Below are 15,917 nucleotides of genomic sequence, written 5' to 3' on the forward strand. Positions count from 1 at the left end.
TGCTTTTGACTCGGATAGATTGAACATAGTTCGAGTTTCGTTTATTGCTCTGGACAAAAGTTTGCCTTTGCCCTGTCCCCTGCCCCTGCCCCTGCCCCTGCCCCTGCCCCTGCACCTGCCCCTCCCCTCCCCTCCCCTCCCCTCCCCTCCCCTCCCCTCCCCTCCCCTCCCCTCCCAAGCCCCCCCCCCCCCCCCCCGTACGGCTCTCGGACGTTTCGTGGTTTTGTTTGCAGCTCTTAGGCCGGGTCAGCCTGGCCACCCCTGATTTAGACTTTCTGTTAGGCAGTCAATGAACTCTGCCCGAGAGTCAGGTGGTCTGTAGAGTGGACTGACTGAGCAGTTTTCGAAACTTACTCGTAACTTACAGAATTTCAAGGAGCGAATTAACTGGAAGGGAGAATGATGGAAGAAAGGTTCCCGGCGGCGATTGTGGCGCTATAATTATCGTACCAATATAGCCATTACCAGAGTGAGATTTAGTGTTGTACACATTCTTCAAAAAAAAAGAACAAAAGATTGTTTCTTGTTCCTTCCAATTTTTGGAACACGTTTCCGTTACAAGTTTCATATGTGAAAAAGGAACTCGTTCCCGTTACAGTTATAAAGAGGAAATGTATCGTTACATATAGACCTTTTCCGCTTACTCTCGCCCCCGACCGCCAACTAGGCATACTGTAAAACCCTTTATTTTCGCGGCCCCTATTTTTCGCGAATTGGTCACAGATGACATAATCGCGACCACTAAATTTCGCGAATTCCAGACGCCTGCATTGAAAATCTTAAGGACCGAAATTTTCGCGCGCCCTTAAATTTCGCGAATTATTCAATTCGCGAAATTCGCGAAAATTGAGGGCTCGCGAACATTAAGGGTTTTACAGTATCTGGTATGGGCAACGAAAAAATATCAGAACGTTTCAACCCACAAACAGTAAAAAAATAGAGGGGAGGCAAAACGAAAATGTGTGACGGTTACATTTATGTCCTAAATGTCAAATATTGGGGTGGCGACAGCAAAACAATGTTTTCGCCCATACTGGAAGTGACGACAATTCAAGATAGCGGCGTCCTTGCAAAAAAGGTCTATACGTTACACCGGCATTTTGCTGGTGTAACGTAACCGTCAAAAAAAAAAAAATACATTTTTTTTTTATGTATTTTAATAAATGGAAATATATGAATTTGAATGTTGTGATGGAAGGGCACCAGGAGAAGAAAACAAGTGGGAGCAGGGTTTCATTTGTTGATATATCACCTTTAAAAATATCAGATTTTAATTATATTCTTGTTTGTGGTGGACGATTCAGACGAGCCACGTCTCGATGCTGTCCGCAAGACAAGCAAGTGAAGAAAACGATAGGGCTTTCGCAACGAGGTAGAGTGCCTTAAAGTGACCTCCAATTGGTCGCTGCCATGTTGCACATTTTTGAGCACTCGACACGTAGCCTTATAGTTTTACATCTTGATTTTTGATGAAGTACCGTGCACAAATCATTGCTTATTGATGTTTAATAGCAATACCGACGAAATAAGTTATGTTTCGTTTGTTTTAAGTCCAAAATGTGTTTTTACGACAAAAACTCGGGCAGCTTCGCAATGCCTCTGCTAGATGCCGTCAGCCGCGGTGCTGTGTTTTGGGTTTTTTTCGGAGCTAGACACTGATCTCTCGGTTTTACATTACTGAAAAAATAGTTTAGCATGTTTGTACGGCGATTGCAATACAAATTTTGGCTCAATTTTGCGTAAAAGTCTCAGGATTTAATATGGTCATCTGTCTAGTGGTCAAAATAATACAACATGGCGGCAGCCAAGTGGGAGTCACTTTTGCCTAGCGAATGTGATACCAGTTTAACGCCCTAAGCCCCTCTACCTTGTTGGGCTTTGGGAAGGTCAGTCTTAAAAACTATGAAACCTTCTTTGTGAAGGTTGGATTCGTTATGCAGTTTGAAGGTGGGGAACAAGGGAAGAAGGAATAAAGGTTACTTTTTGAGTATGTTCGGGATACAAGGGTGTGTTCGATGTCTGATAACCTGTTCCTTTGTTTTAACTGTAGGTCTCTTTATGGAAGTTCAGTGATGGCTGTAGTCGGCCTTAGATTTCTGGGTACATGAGGATTCGTGGAAGCAAAGAAAGTAGCCGAGTTTGAAACGTCCCTCATTTCCTTCGACTAAAAGTTTTGCTTTTTGTACGCAGTCTCAGGCAGTGAAAAAGAATCGATGTCCACTATCTCTCCTGCACCCCACTGTTACCAAGCGAGGACCACACAAAATAAACCCTAGGATAAGTAACCAAAAAGTTAATGAGATCCTGCTCTTCGTAAAAATATTGCTTTTATACTTTTAGAATTTCTCTCAGAAATAAAATGAAAATTACACAACTGGACGAAAAAAAGGAACGCCATTCCTTTTTCCATTCCAGTAAAAATGTCACGAGTTCTCGTTTTAGTTCCACCGATGCAAAATGGAACGGCGGCATTCCTTCCTTCCTCCTAGGTGTTCCTGAAACGGTGTTCCAGGAACACCGTTTCGTACAGCACTAGTGAGAACAGCAGGGTGTGTCTTTCAGGCGTCCGGTCTCCGGCCCAGTCGTACTTTGGCTGCGCGTTCCAGGCGCACCAGACGACAAAACGTCATGGTAGGTAGGAAGCCTACCTACATTGGCATTTGTGCCTTTTTTACAAAACTGATAATTCTGAAGCTTTACTAAAAACTACCCCTCAAATGATATCTCAATGTGTCTATCGCCATTTTAATGTTGGCACACCTCACTGTGAAACGTCAGCTTACATCGACTCCTTCGCACCGAGAACTTCACCCGAGTGGAACCATTTTCGAGCATGGTCGATTTATCTATTGAAAGAGGCATTAAATAATTGCCTTTTTTCTTTATTTTTAACGATGTTGCATTTTTTTGTGCACGCTTTTATCGTTTATTGAGAGTGTGATCCCTTAACAAGCAGAACCAACAGCAACTTGCGTGTAGCTTGAAAACAAGAAAACAAAGAACAGCGCATCCTCGCAGCTCCAAGAGCGAACCTGCCAGCTTTGCACTTGCACAGTCAACGAGCGCGAGAACAATCCCTGCTATATTCAGCCGAGAAATGGATGAGCCCGGTTGGAAGCGTGCGGGACAGCCTACACCTGTGCAATGCGAGGTTTCGGACGAATAACAGGATGTCTCACGAGCAGCCTGTGGCCGCTATGGCCTCCTTATCGTGTCTTGCTCTCGGCCCAAGTTAAATGCGTGCACAAACAAATAAAAGTGTTACTTCAGAAGAGGTGTCACTCTGTCCAAAGTTCGACACTTGCTGCTTTACTACAATTGTAGTTGTGCCTAGGGGTTATCTACGATAGGTAGTGTGAGCCTAAAAAGTGTAGAACTTTTGTAACCATTTTCTTGCATTGAATGTGGAAGTCGAAACAATTTGTAACATTGCTCTTCAACTCAGAGCGTGTAGAGGAGTAAAATTCAAGCTAAAGTTTGGATACTGGAAGAACTGCTGCAAAAACAACTCAAAGCTTTTTTTTTTTTTTTTTCCCATTTTTATTTGGCTGATTTCTTCATGGCCCCCGATTTGCTTGAAATTTTGCTAAACTCGCCAAACAACATCGCCAAAATAGTATGCCAAATATTAGGTCAAAATAATTTTTTTTCACAAAGTTATTGAATTTACAATTTTGGTCCTCACCGTGTTTTTCAAACTGAAAGTTTCTACTGGCAACAACGAAAAAGTGACGTCATTGGAAGTGCAGGGGTTCACTCTTTGGACTGTAGAATTTGTTCCCAACTGATTCGAAGCAGTTTCATGGTGTCAAATGAATGCTTTGGAAGCTCGCTCCAGACCCCGCGCTCCAGCACGGAACAAATGATTGGCATATTCTATTTTTTAGACTGCTCGCCCGACTGGTAAGCTAACCTTCCACTGGCGTCACGGCCCTGAAAAGAGCGGGTATATTTGAATGTTTGTTTTTGCATTATTTTCATTTGCTGATTTCGCAATAACTATTATGAATTTCACGATACTAAATAGCATACCAGAAAGGGTAAAGGCCGGGGAGTCAGAAAATATAGTTAGTTGAGGTAGCTCAAAAATCGGCGGAGTACCCCTTTAAACATTAAATACTTTTATAATATATTGTAAAGGAAGACAGTGAGCCGACTTCTTTCTCCTCAAACACTGCTAAACTCTTCCTTTTCCATCAGCTCGAATAATGTGACAAAAGAGCATGGCAACAGGTACGACAGAAAAGGATGTACATGTAAACTACGAGTACAGCTCGATCGTATGCAGGAAACCACGGTTATTCCGTTGTTCTCAGAATTTCCGTCAACTGTTGCCAAAGCACCCTGCAATAACTTCCGAAGCCAACTGCACTAAGTGGATACACCAATCCTGACTGCTCGTCTCTCCCTGTGTGCTACATTGTTGGTAATAACATATATAAAAACATACTGCAAGAGTTAGACAGATCCCTTCGAGCAGACTACAATGTGTACGGAGGCTATCAGTCGTACAGCTGCACTGTTTCTCATAAAAGCAGCTCTGCACACAGCTTTTCACATGTTCGAAACTTCCGGACTAGCACTTAAAATACTGACAGACTTCCAAAACGGAAATTAAGGAGAGCTCTTGGCCGTGGCTCCTAGAAGCGCCCGAGGGACATCAATGACGTTTGACCTCGTCACAAGCTCCCCACAATCACTCACCGATCCATACTTGGCAGGTTCACCGCTTAGGCTATCCTTTAAAATGAGTGAAGACTCTGAGGTGCCGGGTGATGATCTTTCCATGATGCTCACCAGACAGCTTTCGAAGCAACCTCTCCTCTTTGCTTCAAGAGCGCCGGATGCGAAGGGAGATAGCGACTTTTATCGAGGAAGGAGGCGGTTCCTACCAGGCGGGACCTCGGAACCCGCTAGAAGAGCGCTCCACACGTACCGCCCGCGTTAGCGCAGCTGACGGGCCACGCCACCGAGGCCGGCACACGCTCGTGCTTTAAAACAAACAGCCGTACGTACCCTCCTCCTCTGCCTTCGAATCCCCAGCTGCTCTCAGGTAAGTCGTTTCATCCTCGGTTTATTCCTCAAATTTAGATCGGTCGTGCAAAACACGTGGTGTTTGCACGGCCACTTCTTGCAGCACGTCGCGTTTCGTTGGAAGACGTATTGTGCTGTCCGCCGTGATATGCGCAAATTTCGAGTCGGAGCCAGTGGGCGTAAGAAAGGACAATTGGACGGCTCGCGACAGGTACGGTTGTGCATGCAGGCATTCCGGAGAGCGCCACATGGTCAGCATCTTCTATCCAGACGCTCCGACTCAGCGCAGAGAGCTTTTCAGCGTGCGCTCCAAGCAGAAAAAACGCTGAAGCTACGTGGAGTTGTGCTTTAGGCATGTTGATGCTAAAAACCTTTATTTTATTGTATTTTTTTGGCACGCTTAACCGACAATTGGCGGTATAATAACACGCCCGTCATTAAGCTTGCTTTGTAATGCCGGCGAATAAAATCATAAATTTTCGAACAAACGCCAGCAACCCCTTTTTTTTTTTCTTTTTTTAACGATTTCCTTTTACCGGTTGCAGCCACTAACGAACTTTTGAATTTTCTGTGAACAAGGGAGAGACAGACTGCCGGGGTCGCCAAAACGCACGTCTCGTTCCCTCGACTGACACAAGCCACTGTTTGCCGTGATCTGCAATTTCTTTTTCCCAAATACGGCGAGCGCCCGGCGCATATGGACGAGTTAACCCCACTCACGTAAATGGTCGTGGATCTACCAAAGATGGTCTTGAGCATCTTGGACGGTGGTCAAACTTCCGCGTTAATAAAATCACAAAGTGAAGAGTGATTTCGCATCAATCGCAGTGTTTCTGACCATTTGATTATGCGGCATATTTGGCATCGCGCTAGAAAGCCGGCACCGTAAAAAGAATGAAAGATTAAACAAGACACACGGGAGTGATGATGGTGATGACAATCGTACGATCGTGCCGCCACGAGGTACAAACTAGCAGACGACGGAGGAGAAAACCTCACCGCAAAATTGGAGTAATAATAACGCACTTACTCGAGATGGCTTCGAAAAATCATAAGACCCCCCGTTCTTTGACACGAGTGCACTGAAAGTTTCGACTATCGTCATGTTAGCGTGCTATCTTGACAACGACGCAGGAGTTTATTGCTCGGAATGGTCGACTGCGCGTACGTGGCGCGTACAGCCAAAATGCACTACAGCATATTCGCTTTCTTATCGCGAGGCAGGCAGAAGAACCTTTTGACCCTAGACACGTGGGGAAAAACGCGGAACAAGCAAACGCGCAAAGTTGTTTTTCGAGTTTCGCCGATGTGAGGAGGTTGAGGAAGAGAATGGTGTCCGCCCGCCCAATTAAATTGCTTGTCTCGGTAATAACTCTATGGTCTCGGTGAAAGGACGACCCGCACGCCAAACGCGTTTGTGTGACATCGAAAGCGCTAGTTTCAATGCGAGCAAATCAGGCTGCGTGTTTGCAGCTGGCGAAATCGAAAAATACCTTCTATAAAGAGAGCCCCGACTCCAAAACATAGTGAAAAGAAAAAAAAAAAAAAAAAGGGGGGGGGGGGGGGGGAGGGGGTGTTGTACTTGCGATTGTAGGTGTAGTACGACATGCGTTTCGGGAGCAAGTTGGCGAGTCTTTCGACAGCGCTGCAACTTTTTTTCTGCGAGCTATCGCGTGTCGGCGATACTTTGAGCTTTTATGAGAGGTAACGCGAGCGGTGGTTGGTGTGCAGCTCATGCAGTTTATTTGCGGTGTATGGGCTTCATTGGCATTCTTGTGATCAACACAAAGCTCACCCCCCTCCTTATCACAGTGATTACGTGTGTTATAGTGATTAGTTTGTTTATGTTACTGTTTTGTTTTTTTTTCGCAGGTGGTGGCAGGCTGGCGTTCTCACCTATCTGTCCAGTCCCGCACACCACCGCACATACCACCCGCGCCCTTCCAAGCGCAGATACAATTAATAATAATAATAATAATAATAATGCAATTAAATGCAAAGGTGCAAGCGAGCTGGACAAGAATGACGAAAATAATCCCTGGAGAAGGGGAACAAGAGGGACAAAGGACAAACAAATAATGCGTTTAATTGCATTATAATTATAACCTTAAATTTGCAAGCTTCACCCTTGTTTGTTTTAGACTGGTGGCAGCTGATAAAACCCGTTTGCTCTACTGACGTCTAACCCCTGGTTAGCTCAGTTGGTAGAGCGCTCCACCTGTAATGGAGAGGTAGCGGGTTCGATACCCGGACCAGGCGGATTTTTTCAGACGCTCACCAGTCACCATAGAGATCATATACTAAACCAGTCACCTAGCTGTGTTTGGAGATTAATGTTTGTCCTTTGTCCCTCTTGTTCCCCTTCTCCAGGGATTATTGTTATTATCATCATCATCATCATGACGATTATGAGAATAAAACGAACCACGACCAAGAGATGGTCGTGAAACGAACTCCCGGGAACTGTGATTTGGGCCAGTCAGCAGGGATTGAAGGAAAAGAGAAGTGCCAGAGGATAGGAGGGGGAAACCGAGCCACCATAGTTTCGATTCAAGTTTCAACCAAATGGTCGAAACTTGTCTTCGATTCGATCCAATCCAATCCAACCAAAAAATCCAATTTTTTTTTTTTTTTTCTGCGTTTACGATTTGTTATTTACCATTACACGTTGACATCACCGATCAAGAACTCTTGTGGGTTGGTGCAGTGCCCTACATTATACTGGCTACGTTAGCATTCCACGAACTTTCAGCATAATACTGATAATACGCCGTAGCATCGTGCATCGTCTCCAAGGCTGTCGCGACAAATATTAATCAGTGCTTTAGTCGCGACCAGGCACCGACGCTCATACATCGAGATCCAGCTGACAATGTTCGAGTACGACGACGACGACCTGGTTTACGAGATAAATGCCTCTCCGACGAGCCCGTCTCGGTTCGACCGATTGCTGCGGTCGCGGTGGGACGACGCGATGGAGAAGGGCCACTTCTGGTACAGGCTGGACAAGCTGGAAACCAGGATCCTGCCCGGAAAATACAGGTTCGTGGCTCAGGTAACCATCACGGACGGCACAGCCTAACCGTTCGCATACACATTTTTAATGTATTCAGCTTCTTTCTCTTAATACGAATGGCCTGCAAGGAAGAGGAGCGGTATTAATTAACTAAGAAACGGTACTTGATTTACTTGCATCGCTACACCAGCAGAGGATCGAAATGTCTACACGAAGTGGTGGTGGTCCCAGGAATTTTTTTCGGGGGGAGGGAGGGGAGAGAAGAGGAGAGGGCTGGGGGTGTCCATGACTTGGGATGCGGAGGAGGGCCTCCCCCCTGGCTACGCCACGGAAGAGATGCAAGCGGAGTGGCATTCAATCCTTATTTTCTGTTTGCACTTTCGCCATCGTTATCTTTAGACTGGGTCGTTTGCCCATTTCGGAGCATGTTTCTTGAGCTCGCCTCGGAATTTATTCCGGGTACTAAAGAAATCAAACCAACCTATGACGGTGTGCTTATATACTGACATGCTGACCTGTGTCCCCAAAACATACCTAAAGAGGAAAAACAAAGCAAGCTAAGTCCCTCTTTATGAAGTGCTAAGAGCACCAGGTCAGAAGAATTGGGATCACACAGATCCACACAGGCAGTTCCCATTTGATACTGTTTGTATACTCCGGTCGATGACCCGCAGCAGATGCTACGAGCCGACCTAGCCACTCCAGTTTTGTGAACTAGCCTTGGGTAAGCTACTTTCAGAAACTAATTTGTTACAGTTATAGTCACTGTCAGATAAAAGCAGCGAAGTTACCGTTACAGTTAGCGCAACGAAAAAGTAATTTGTTACAGTTAAGCTACTTTTGGAAAGTAGTAGCGGCGGCCTTTAAGTTACTTTTCCATAAGACTACAAATCAAGAAAAAAAAGTAGGGTGCAAGTAAAATTGGTGCAGGTTGGCACAAGGCGAGCTTGACACTTAAAATGTCGGAACGCAAACTTTGAAAAGCGCAAGGAATGGCTAGATTGTACTCATTCAGTGACACATTAATGCTGAAGAAACTGAAAAGTAACAAAAAGTAATGTTGTTAGTCTTGTCATTACCTCACAGAAGGTAACAGAACTACAGAGTCAAGTCACATATCGAAACAATAGCGCATTACAGATAAAAGTCATAAAAGTAACGAAGTTACAGTAACGCGTAACCCATGACTGCCGTGAACACATCGCTTCGCCGCTCCCAAAGGTCACCTTGATTCTTACACGGCATTAGATTGGCTTCAATGGCTCGTAGCATCCTCCGCGGTCAATCATTATGTGAAACCGAGTATAGCATTAAATTGGTGACCTCATATATGCGCCCATCCTCTATTTTTTGTGATTATGTTCAAATATTGAGTGGGCGCTTGCTCGGTATTTTATAGTAGGTATTTTGATTGCTGTTAATACTTCGTTATTTTCTTTTTTTGGCGTTTCTATTGTAAAGTTGCTGTGGTGTTGTCATCTACCTATTTTGCTATTGCTGTCATTATGAATCCTCCCACATCACTCAGTCTTCTGTTTTTTTATATGTACTTTGCATTTGTGTAAATTTTGCAATGTCTGCCCCCCTACAATAATGCCCTAGCAAGGGCGCTGTAGGTAACTGAATAATAAATAAATAAACAATATCAGCACCAAATGACTCGTGACAGCTGCAAAAAATAGTACTACCAAACACCTTAAAGGCTAATGCCGTAAACTCCTGTGGCACAGGCAAAAATAAGGTGGAAAATGTTAACAGCGCTCCTGGTGAGCTTGGAGTCTCCCTTAGCAGACAAACTCTTCACAATGCATTGGCTTCGCCTTTCTCCATGCGAGTTGACGAAGAAAAAAGCTCTATCGCAGTTTTTGGCCCCCTTGATTGCTATAGAAAACAATTACAAGTGCATGAGTAGAGGACATACTTTTTCTGTGAGAAATGTATTAGCGCTTTTCGAGTGGAATTTAGCCTTTCTTCCCAAGAAAACGCTTTGATATCACAGTTTGTGTACAGGAGACAAGAAGCAAATTTATCTTTATGCTGTTCTCGTCGCTCAATCCATCAAACTTTTGTCGTTGATATCACTGTTCTTCAAGAACGTTTTGCTCCTGTCTTGCCAAATAGGCAGTTGGCTTATCTCGCTACAACTGTCGTTAACTGAAGAGGTCAAGGAAAGCTGGCCCTGTTGCTGGGTGTGAGGTCATTATCGGATGAATATACACGTTTGCTCAATTGACAAGAAACTAAGTTTAAATAAAAACTCGCCACTCTCACGTGTGCAAAAAGAAAAAAAAAAAAAAAATAGAAGAGTGACTCAAAGGCTGTCCAAACAGGATACAGCAAATGCCATGCACAATAAAAAAAACTGCGTGCTTTTCCTAAAAAAGCGTGAAAGTTACGGTGTGTACACTTTCAGCTAAGACACCTGTTAGATCCTGGCCGCAACAATAGTATGGCAGGATCACATAACTGTTTATTTAAACAGGAAAATGTACGGTTACAGAATAATGATGGACAGCTTGACTGCAACGTCCATGAGTGCGAGACCGCGTAAACATGACTCGCCCCGGCTCCGCAGGGCGGTGCAGCGTTTTGGATCTGCCGTCTGTTCGCTAGATGGCGACACCGTACCCACTCGACACATAACAACATCAACCGTACAAACAGTATGGCTTTCCTCCTTGCTGTCATCTCCTTCCCGTGTTTTCAGGAGATCCGGGACCAACAACAGTGGAGGCCTTGACGACAGCAAACAAAGCGTGTGAGTGACTGTCCGGACCCGCCTGACAGGCACGCTCCAAGCCTTAGTTCAACGACAGTTTCCTCCCGGCAAAAACAAAGCAAAACATACTAAAGTGGATTGAAACTGGAGGAAAACGTTCACTTCCAGTCAAGGAAATGCTATGACTACAGGAAATGTGTCCTGTTTAGACAGCCCTTCACGCGTGCAAAAAAAAGAAGGACGCTGCTGAGCAATGTTACTAGAACTAGCTCAGTTACACAGCTCCCCTAGAAACGTGGGCTCTGTGGCGGTCGCGAGAACTAGTGTCGCTGCAGTCGAGTATTGGCTCTGGCTCCTCGAGCCGATCTGCTGAGCGTGCGATGGACGCTCGTTTTTGCTCCTCTTGTTCTGCTTTGTTTGCTTGTTTTGTGCTAGCTTCGCGTTTTACTTCATCTTGCGAGCGTTCTGAAATATGTGTTCTGTCTAGCCTAGTCCCAACTCCGAGAGGGTGTGCCATGCTGCCCCGTTTTGCACTGAGGTGCGAGAGCAGTTACTTCGTCGATACCTCAGCTCGGCGCCATTTTTCGGGGGCCGCCGAGAGACCCTGTTGATTCGAAAAGGTGGGAACAAGCTCTGCACAGAAAAGACGGGAAACTCACTGCAAAGTGTAGAGTTTGTGATGTGAACTTCGAAGATGTCATCGAGCACTACCGTCACGTTGCCGGCGGTAAAGTTGTTCCTGGTGTGAAGTGGCAGCAAGCACCAGGTGCAATCCCTTGTTTCACACCTTTGTTGAAGCCCAAACGCTCGACATTGAAGAGAAAATCGTCCAAGAAATGCGCTACACTATCTGTGAACTCGGGGTTGAATTCGTCGGCAAAGAATTTCTCGGATGCGTGCAATGCCCTTCAAGAACAAGACGCGATTGAAAGCTCGAAAGCCGATGTTACTCTTACAATGGATCATTTATTAGCGAGTTTTAGTAGACCTTGTTTCCCCCTCCGCTAGCCCTCCACTACGAAGAAACCGCCACTGTGCTTGCGTGCAGATGGCCTTGGCTGTAGAGTTCCGGATAGCGGAGGTGGAAACACGGTCTACTAAAACTCGCTATTAACTGTAATTTTACCATCAGGGCAGTGGATCTTTCAACGCTTGGATAATAAAGCGGCAGGCAAGAATTGTGGAATATTCTACACCCATCTCCTTGTGCAAGGTGACCTACTTGTCCAGAGGACTGTTGTTTTTGATGAACGCTTACACTGCATAGTAAATGGCTACAGCAAGTGTCACAAGCAGCTGTCATATGACATCAAAGATACTGCTCACGTCAGAAGTGTACTGAGGCAAATGCACTGAAAATCTGAAGGTGTGAGCCCAAATCACTGAGCGGTGAAAAAATGCACCATAGAGATGGATTTGTTTTGTCACTGCTGCAGATCTGCTCAAGTGCCTGGGACTGTGTAGAAAACTGCTGCAAGCGAAGCTATCACACAAAAAGAAAAGAATGTTGGAAAGCTGAAGACGCGCAACCTGAGAAGAGCTTTGCTTCGAGCTGTGGCAGCTCGTGGAAAAAAGAAGAAAGGGATCCTGGACCTGAGGGAGAAACTTGAGAAGACTTCAGAGGAGTGTGTTGAGAAGTATTTAGGTGGCCGCCCATCGCTGCAACGGCTCGCATTAATGACATTTTAACAGATCAAAGCAAAAGTACCATGCGGGATGAAGTACAGTGCAGAATGGTTGCTCAACTGTGTGCTTGTGAGAATTGCAAGTCTAAGGGCATACAAGCTGCTAAACAACCTTAAAATGCTGCCACTGCCAAGCATCAGCTGTTTGACACATATTAAAGGGCATACTACCATGTAAATATGGCTTCAGGAGCTATACAAAAGTATATGCACAACAAGGCTCCTGACATTTGGAGTTCCCATTTTGGATGAGATAAAACTAAAACAGCGGTACCACTTTAACAAGTCCACTTACAAAGTCAACAGTTTTGTTTATTATGGTGGAGTGACAAAGGAAGGCACAAACCAGCTAGCTGACCGTGCCGAGACATTTGTGTGGTCTACAAACTTGTTTTTTGTTCGCAATTGCTCTCTATTTTCATCTGGAATTGAGCTTCCTAAATGTTTCTTTTGCTTTCAGTCATGCTTCACACCGAAAACTGCAATGTTTGTCAAGTATTTGCACATTAATTTTACTTTTGCTGTGGAGAGGTGTGTGTGTGAGCGTGCCTGCTGCTAGCCTGCCTCCACTACCTCTGACAGTTTTAATGTGAAAGCATTAAATGGTCTCATGGAGCGAGTCGACATCATCAGCTTTGAAGCCATGCGCAAAGTTAGCCAACGGCACCTTTTACACTTCAGTCCCATTGGCTGGCGCGCGTCGACGAGGCTCCCATTGGCCGCTGCGCGTCAGTTTGTGTGGTGTCATTCTGACTGTGTTATCACACTGTTTTATCACTGATCACTGCATTCGCTCGCCTTTTATCGATTGTATGGCTCGTGGCAATATATACAGCGCATGGAATAAACCAAGGGGTTCGTTCTGCTGGGAACTACGTTGCTGTCTGTTCCTTCCTCGCTCTGCAAGGCACACGACAGTTTGAACGATCGCTCACCCGATGGCGCTGAGTGTCCGCGAGGCAGCGGCTCTACCGTTCCACGCCCCAAGGTCAGCGCGTTTTACGCCGCAGATTAAAGAAGGGAGCGAAGAGCGGCGTGCGTGTTTTCGCATTCACAGCTCATAAGAAGTGCTTAGGTGTACCTCGAGCCTTTTTTGTGTCATCACCTGTTCGGGTAGGAAGCACATGATTATCGCGTTGTTCTTAGTACATAAAGAGTAAGTTTTTACAATGCAGTTCAAATAACTAAAGCTTTCTTTCCACTTCCCAGAGGCAGACCAAACGTGCATAATCCTCACAATGGTGTCGACCTGCATATTGAATTAAGCAATCCTTGTATCTGTGTGCTCTATGATTTGGTTATTGTTGTGGTTGTAATGAACGAATTCCGCCGTTCAAATACGTAGAATTTAATTAATAGTTTGAGCTTTTGAGATAGGAAAAGGGGCTCGCAAAGCTCGAGAACATCGGGGAGCCTACACTTCTCGCGTCGTCTGCTTGCGGAGACTCCAGCTGTTTGCCGCTGCTCGAATTGGTTTTTGGAGGAGTTTCCAGTATTGGTGAAGCTAGATAGTACTTACTAGTAACATCATTAGCTGCCATCACTTCTGTGACAATGATGCTGTAATGATATCAGTGTAATTGGTTGCTCAACGACTTTAATTGGAAAGGGTAATTTATCTTCTAATGAATATCCTAATAGGCATTTCATTTTGAAACAGTTTATAATAAGAAATGCGGACAAACAGTGGTATTGTATGCCACTACGATACACTGAATGGTGAAACTGGGTTGGAAAGCCCAAGGAAAGTCATTTTCTCATTAACAATGTCTTAAAAGGTGCGATAGGCTTAATACTTGACATCTAAGAAAAAGTCCAGGTGTCCATTGAAGAATCCTTTTTCTGATGTGCACTCTCTTTTGTCTTTCGAAATGAATGTGCGCAGCTGAACGTAAAGAGGGCTCAGGAGAGGAGGAAACCCCAGCATGTGTCCTCTGTGGTCATGCCTTTCAACCCTGACCTGTTCAACTTCACCAGGGTTAAAGACTCCGAGGTGTGTACGGCTCCAATGAGCAGCCATATTGTGCATACTTGGAAGCATACGCTGCAACCATTTTTTGCTTCCCTACAGGTCCTATTTGAATTGAGGAAAACTGACAAGTGTTCCACAGCTACCAAGGTGAGTACAGTAATCCCTCATTGTAACAAAGTCAACAAGACGGTCGAAAAATTCTATCTAAGCGGTACTTCAATAAAAGCGAAAGAGCCTAAAAAACAGTGCCAGCAGCCTCGAAGGTGGACGGGTACACTGCGGAACACTCTGACTATATATTTATTCAAAGAAGCCTGGGTTATGATTATCTCGCGGAAGCTTTACCGAGTAAAAAAACAATTAAGTGGAGTTTGCCGATAATTTCATCCGGGCATCAGTTGTCCTCGAACTGCTCCAGGCATTACAGGAATACAGTCACCGCCGCTGCACTCCACTTTGTTTCGAAGCATCCGTAGGATGTTTCGGAAAGCAGTTGTCAATCTTTGAGTCGCGGGTGCATTTTCTCCTGCATGAGAAACTTCTCGAACCCGTCCAATATTCCTTGCTTGTTCTGCAAAATGGTGGAGAGCGTCGAACAGCTGACAGTGGGATGTCGAATTTCTTGACGATTTCGGACTTGGGCCGGCCACTTTCCTGAACTTCTCAGATCTAAGCGACTTTTGGTAAACACTCCCAACCTCCCATACGACGCACAAATGTGTGGAGTACGCTGCAGGTGCACGCGTTGGGAACTTCCGATGGGATGATCCCCTCCGGGCTCCATCGCTCCCTTGACCCGATTCTGACGGGAGTCGGGCGGCGTCAGCCACGGGCGTCGTGAGAAGCGTCGGAATGTTGACGCTGCTCCCACTGCTTCGACGGCGCATCGCCATCGGAAGCGGCACTTTGCGTGCTCTGCCTTCCTTCACTCATTTACTCCATTTTCCCAGTTTGCCGTTTGCTCTCGGTGGAGAAGGGGGACGGAATGCAAAAGTCTCCATGCGCCTCTGTAAGCTTGTGTGCTTTCTGCACCTCGGCATTCGTAATAAACATGGTGGGCCGCCGATATACCTATAATTATCCGGTTAAAAATGTGTGCATTTCGGCCGAAACCATGTTGAACTTCAATAAAAGCGATAATTCGAAAAAGGCGATTTCGTTATAATGAGAGATTACTTTATATTCTGCTCCCTATCAAGACAAGGATAGGGACTTTTAGTAGACCGTACGCTAGAGCTTTGCTCCTCTAGCGGGAGCTCGTGCCGTCACTTTGGAGCATGCACGGGGCCTCTGCAGCCTATGCTGTACTAAAACTCTCTCATGACAGGGAGGTCTTGGAGTTGTCCGGCCCCCAGTGCGAGCTTACTACCGTCCATAATGACAGCATGTGTAGCCAAAGCACGATTGACGGCATAGAGCACATGCTAGAGGCATTCGAAAGAGACTCCCTGTACTTTTCGTCCCATCAGTGGCACATAAAATCCACACTTT

At 45.5% G+C, this 15,917-nt stretch overlaps 2 protein-coding genes across 8 annotated transcripts in view; one reads left to right on the forward strand and one right to left on the reverse strand.

Moving 5' to 3' along the window:
* LOC8042667 overlaps positions 1 to 15,917 on the reverse strand; it is a 41,564-nt gene that overhangs the window by 13,536 nt on the left and 12,111 nt on the right. Inside the window, exon 1 of one of the 4 annotated variants that reach the window (XM_040502342.2) lies at positions 6,065 to 6,297. The exons of 1 other annotated variant lie outside the window; for it this stretch is intronic. In XM_040502342.2, coding sequence (XP_040358276.1) covers positions 6,065 to 6,139 — 75 coding nt within the window. In that variant the 5' untranslated portion in view covers positions 6,140 to 6,297. Of the gene's footprint in view, positions 1 to 4,704; positions 5,026 to 5,754; positions 6,029 to 6,064; positions 6,298 to 15,917 lie in introns of those variants that run through there. 2 more of the 4 variants (XM_002415685.5, XM_029966748.4) reach the window with 2 other exon arrangements.
* Positions 4,928 to 15,917, forward strand: part of LOC120836180 (GDP-D-glucose phosphorylase 1) — a 34,096-nt gene continuing 23,106 nt past the window's right edge. For 2 of the 4 annotated variants that reach the window (XM_040502340.2, XM_040214204.3), the window contains exons 1-3: positions 7,413 to 8,089; positions 14,340 to 14,447; positions 14,526 to 14,573. In XM_040502340.2, coding sequence (XP_040358274.1) covers positions 7,907 to 8,089; positions 14,340 to 14,447; positions 14,526 to 14,573 — 339 coding nt within the window. In that variant the 5' untranslated portion in view covers positions 7,413 to 7,906. Of the gene's footprint in view, positions 5,054 to 7,412; positions 8,090 to 14,339; positions 14,448 to 14,525; positions 14,574 to 15,917 lie in introns of those variants that run through there. The other 2 variants (XM_040502341.2, XM_040214205.3) reach the window with 2 other exon arrangements.

The sequence above is a fragment of the Ixodes scapularis genome, unplaced genomic scaffold, assembly GCF_016920785.2.
Source record: "Ixodes scapularis isolate PalLabHiFi unplaced genomic scaffold, ASM1692078v2 ptg000324l_1___fragment_1__unscaffolded, whole genome shotgun sequence".
NCBI classification, from domain to species: Eukaryota; Metazoa; Arthropoda; class Arachnida; order Ixodida; family Ixodidae; genus Ixodes; species Ixodes scapularis.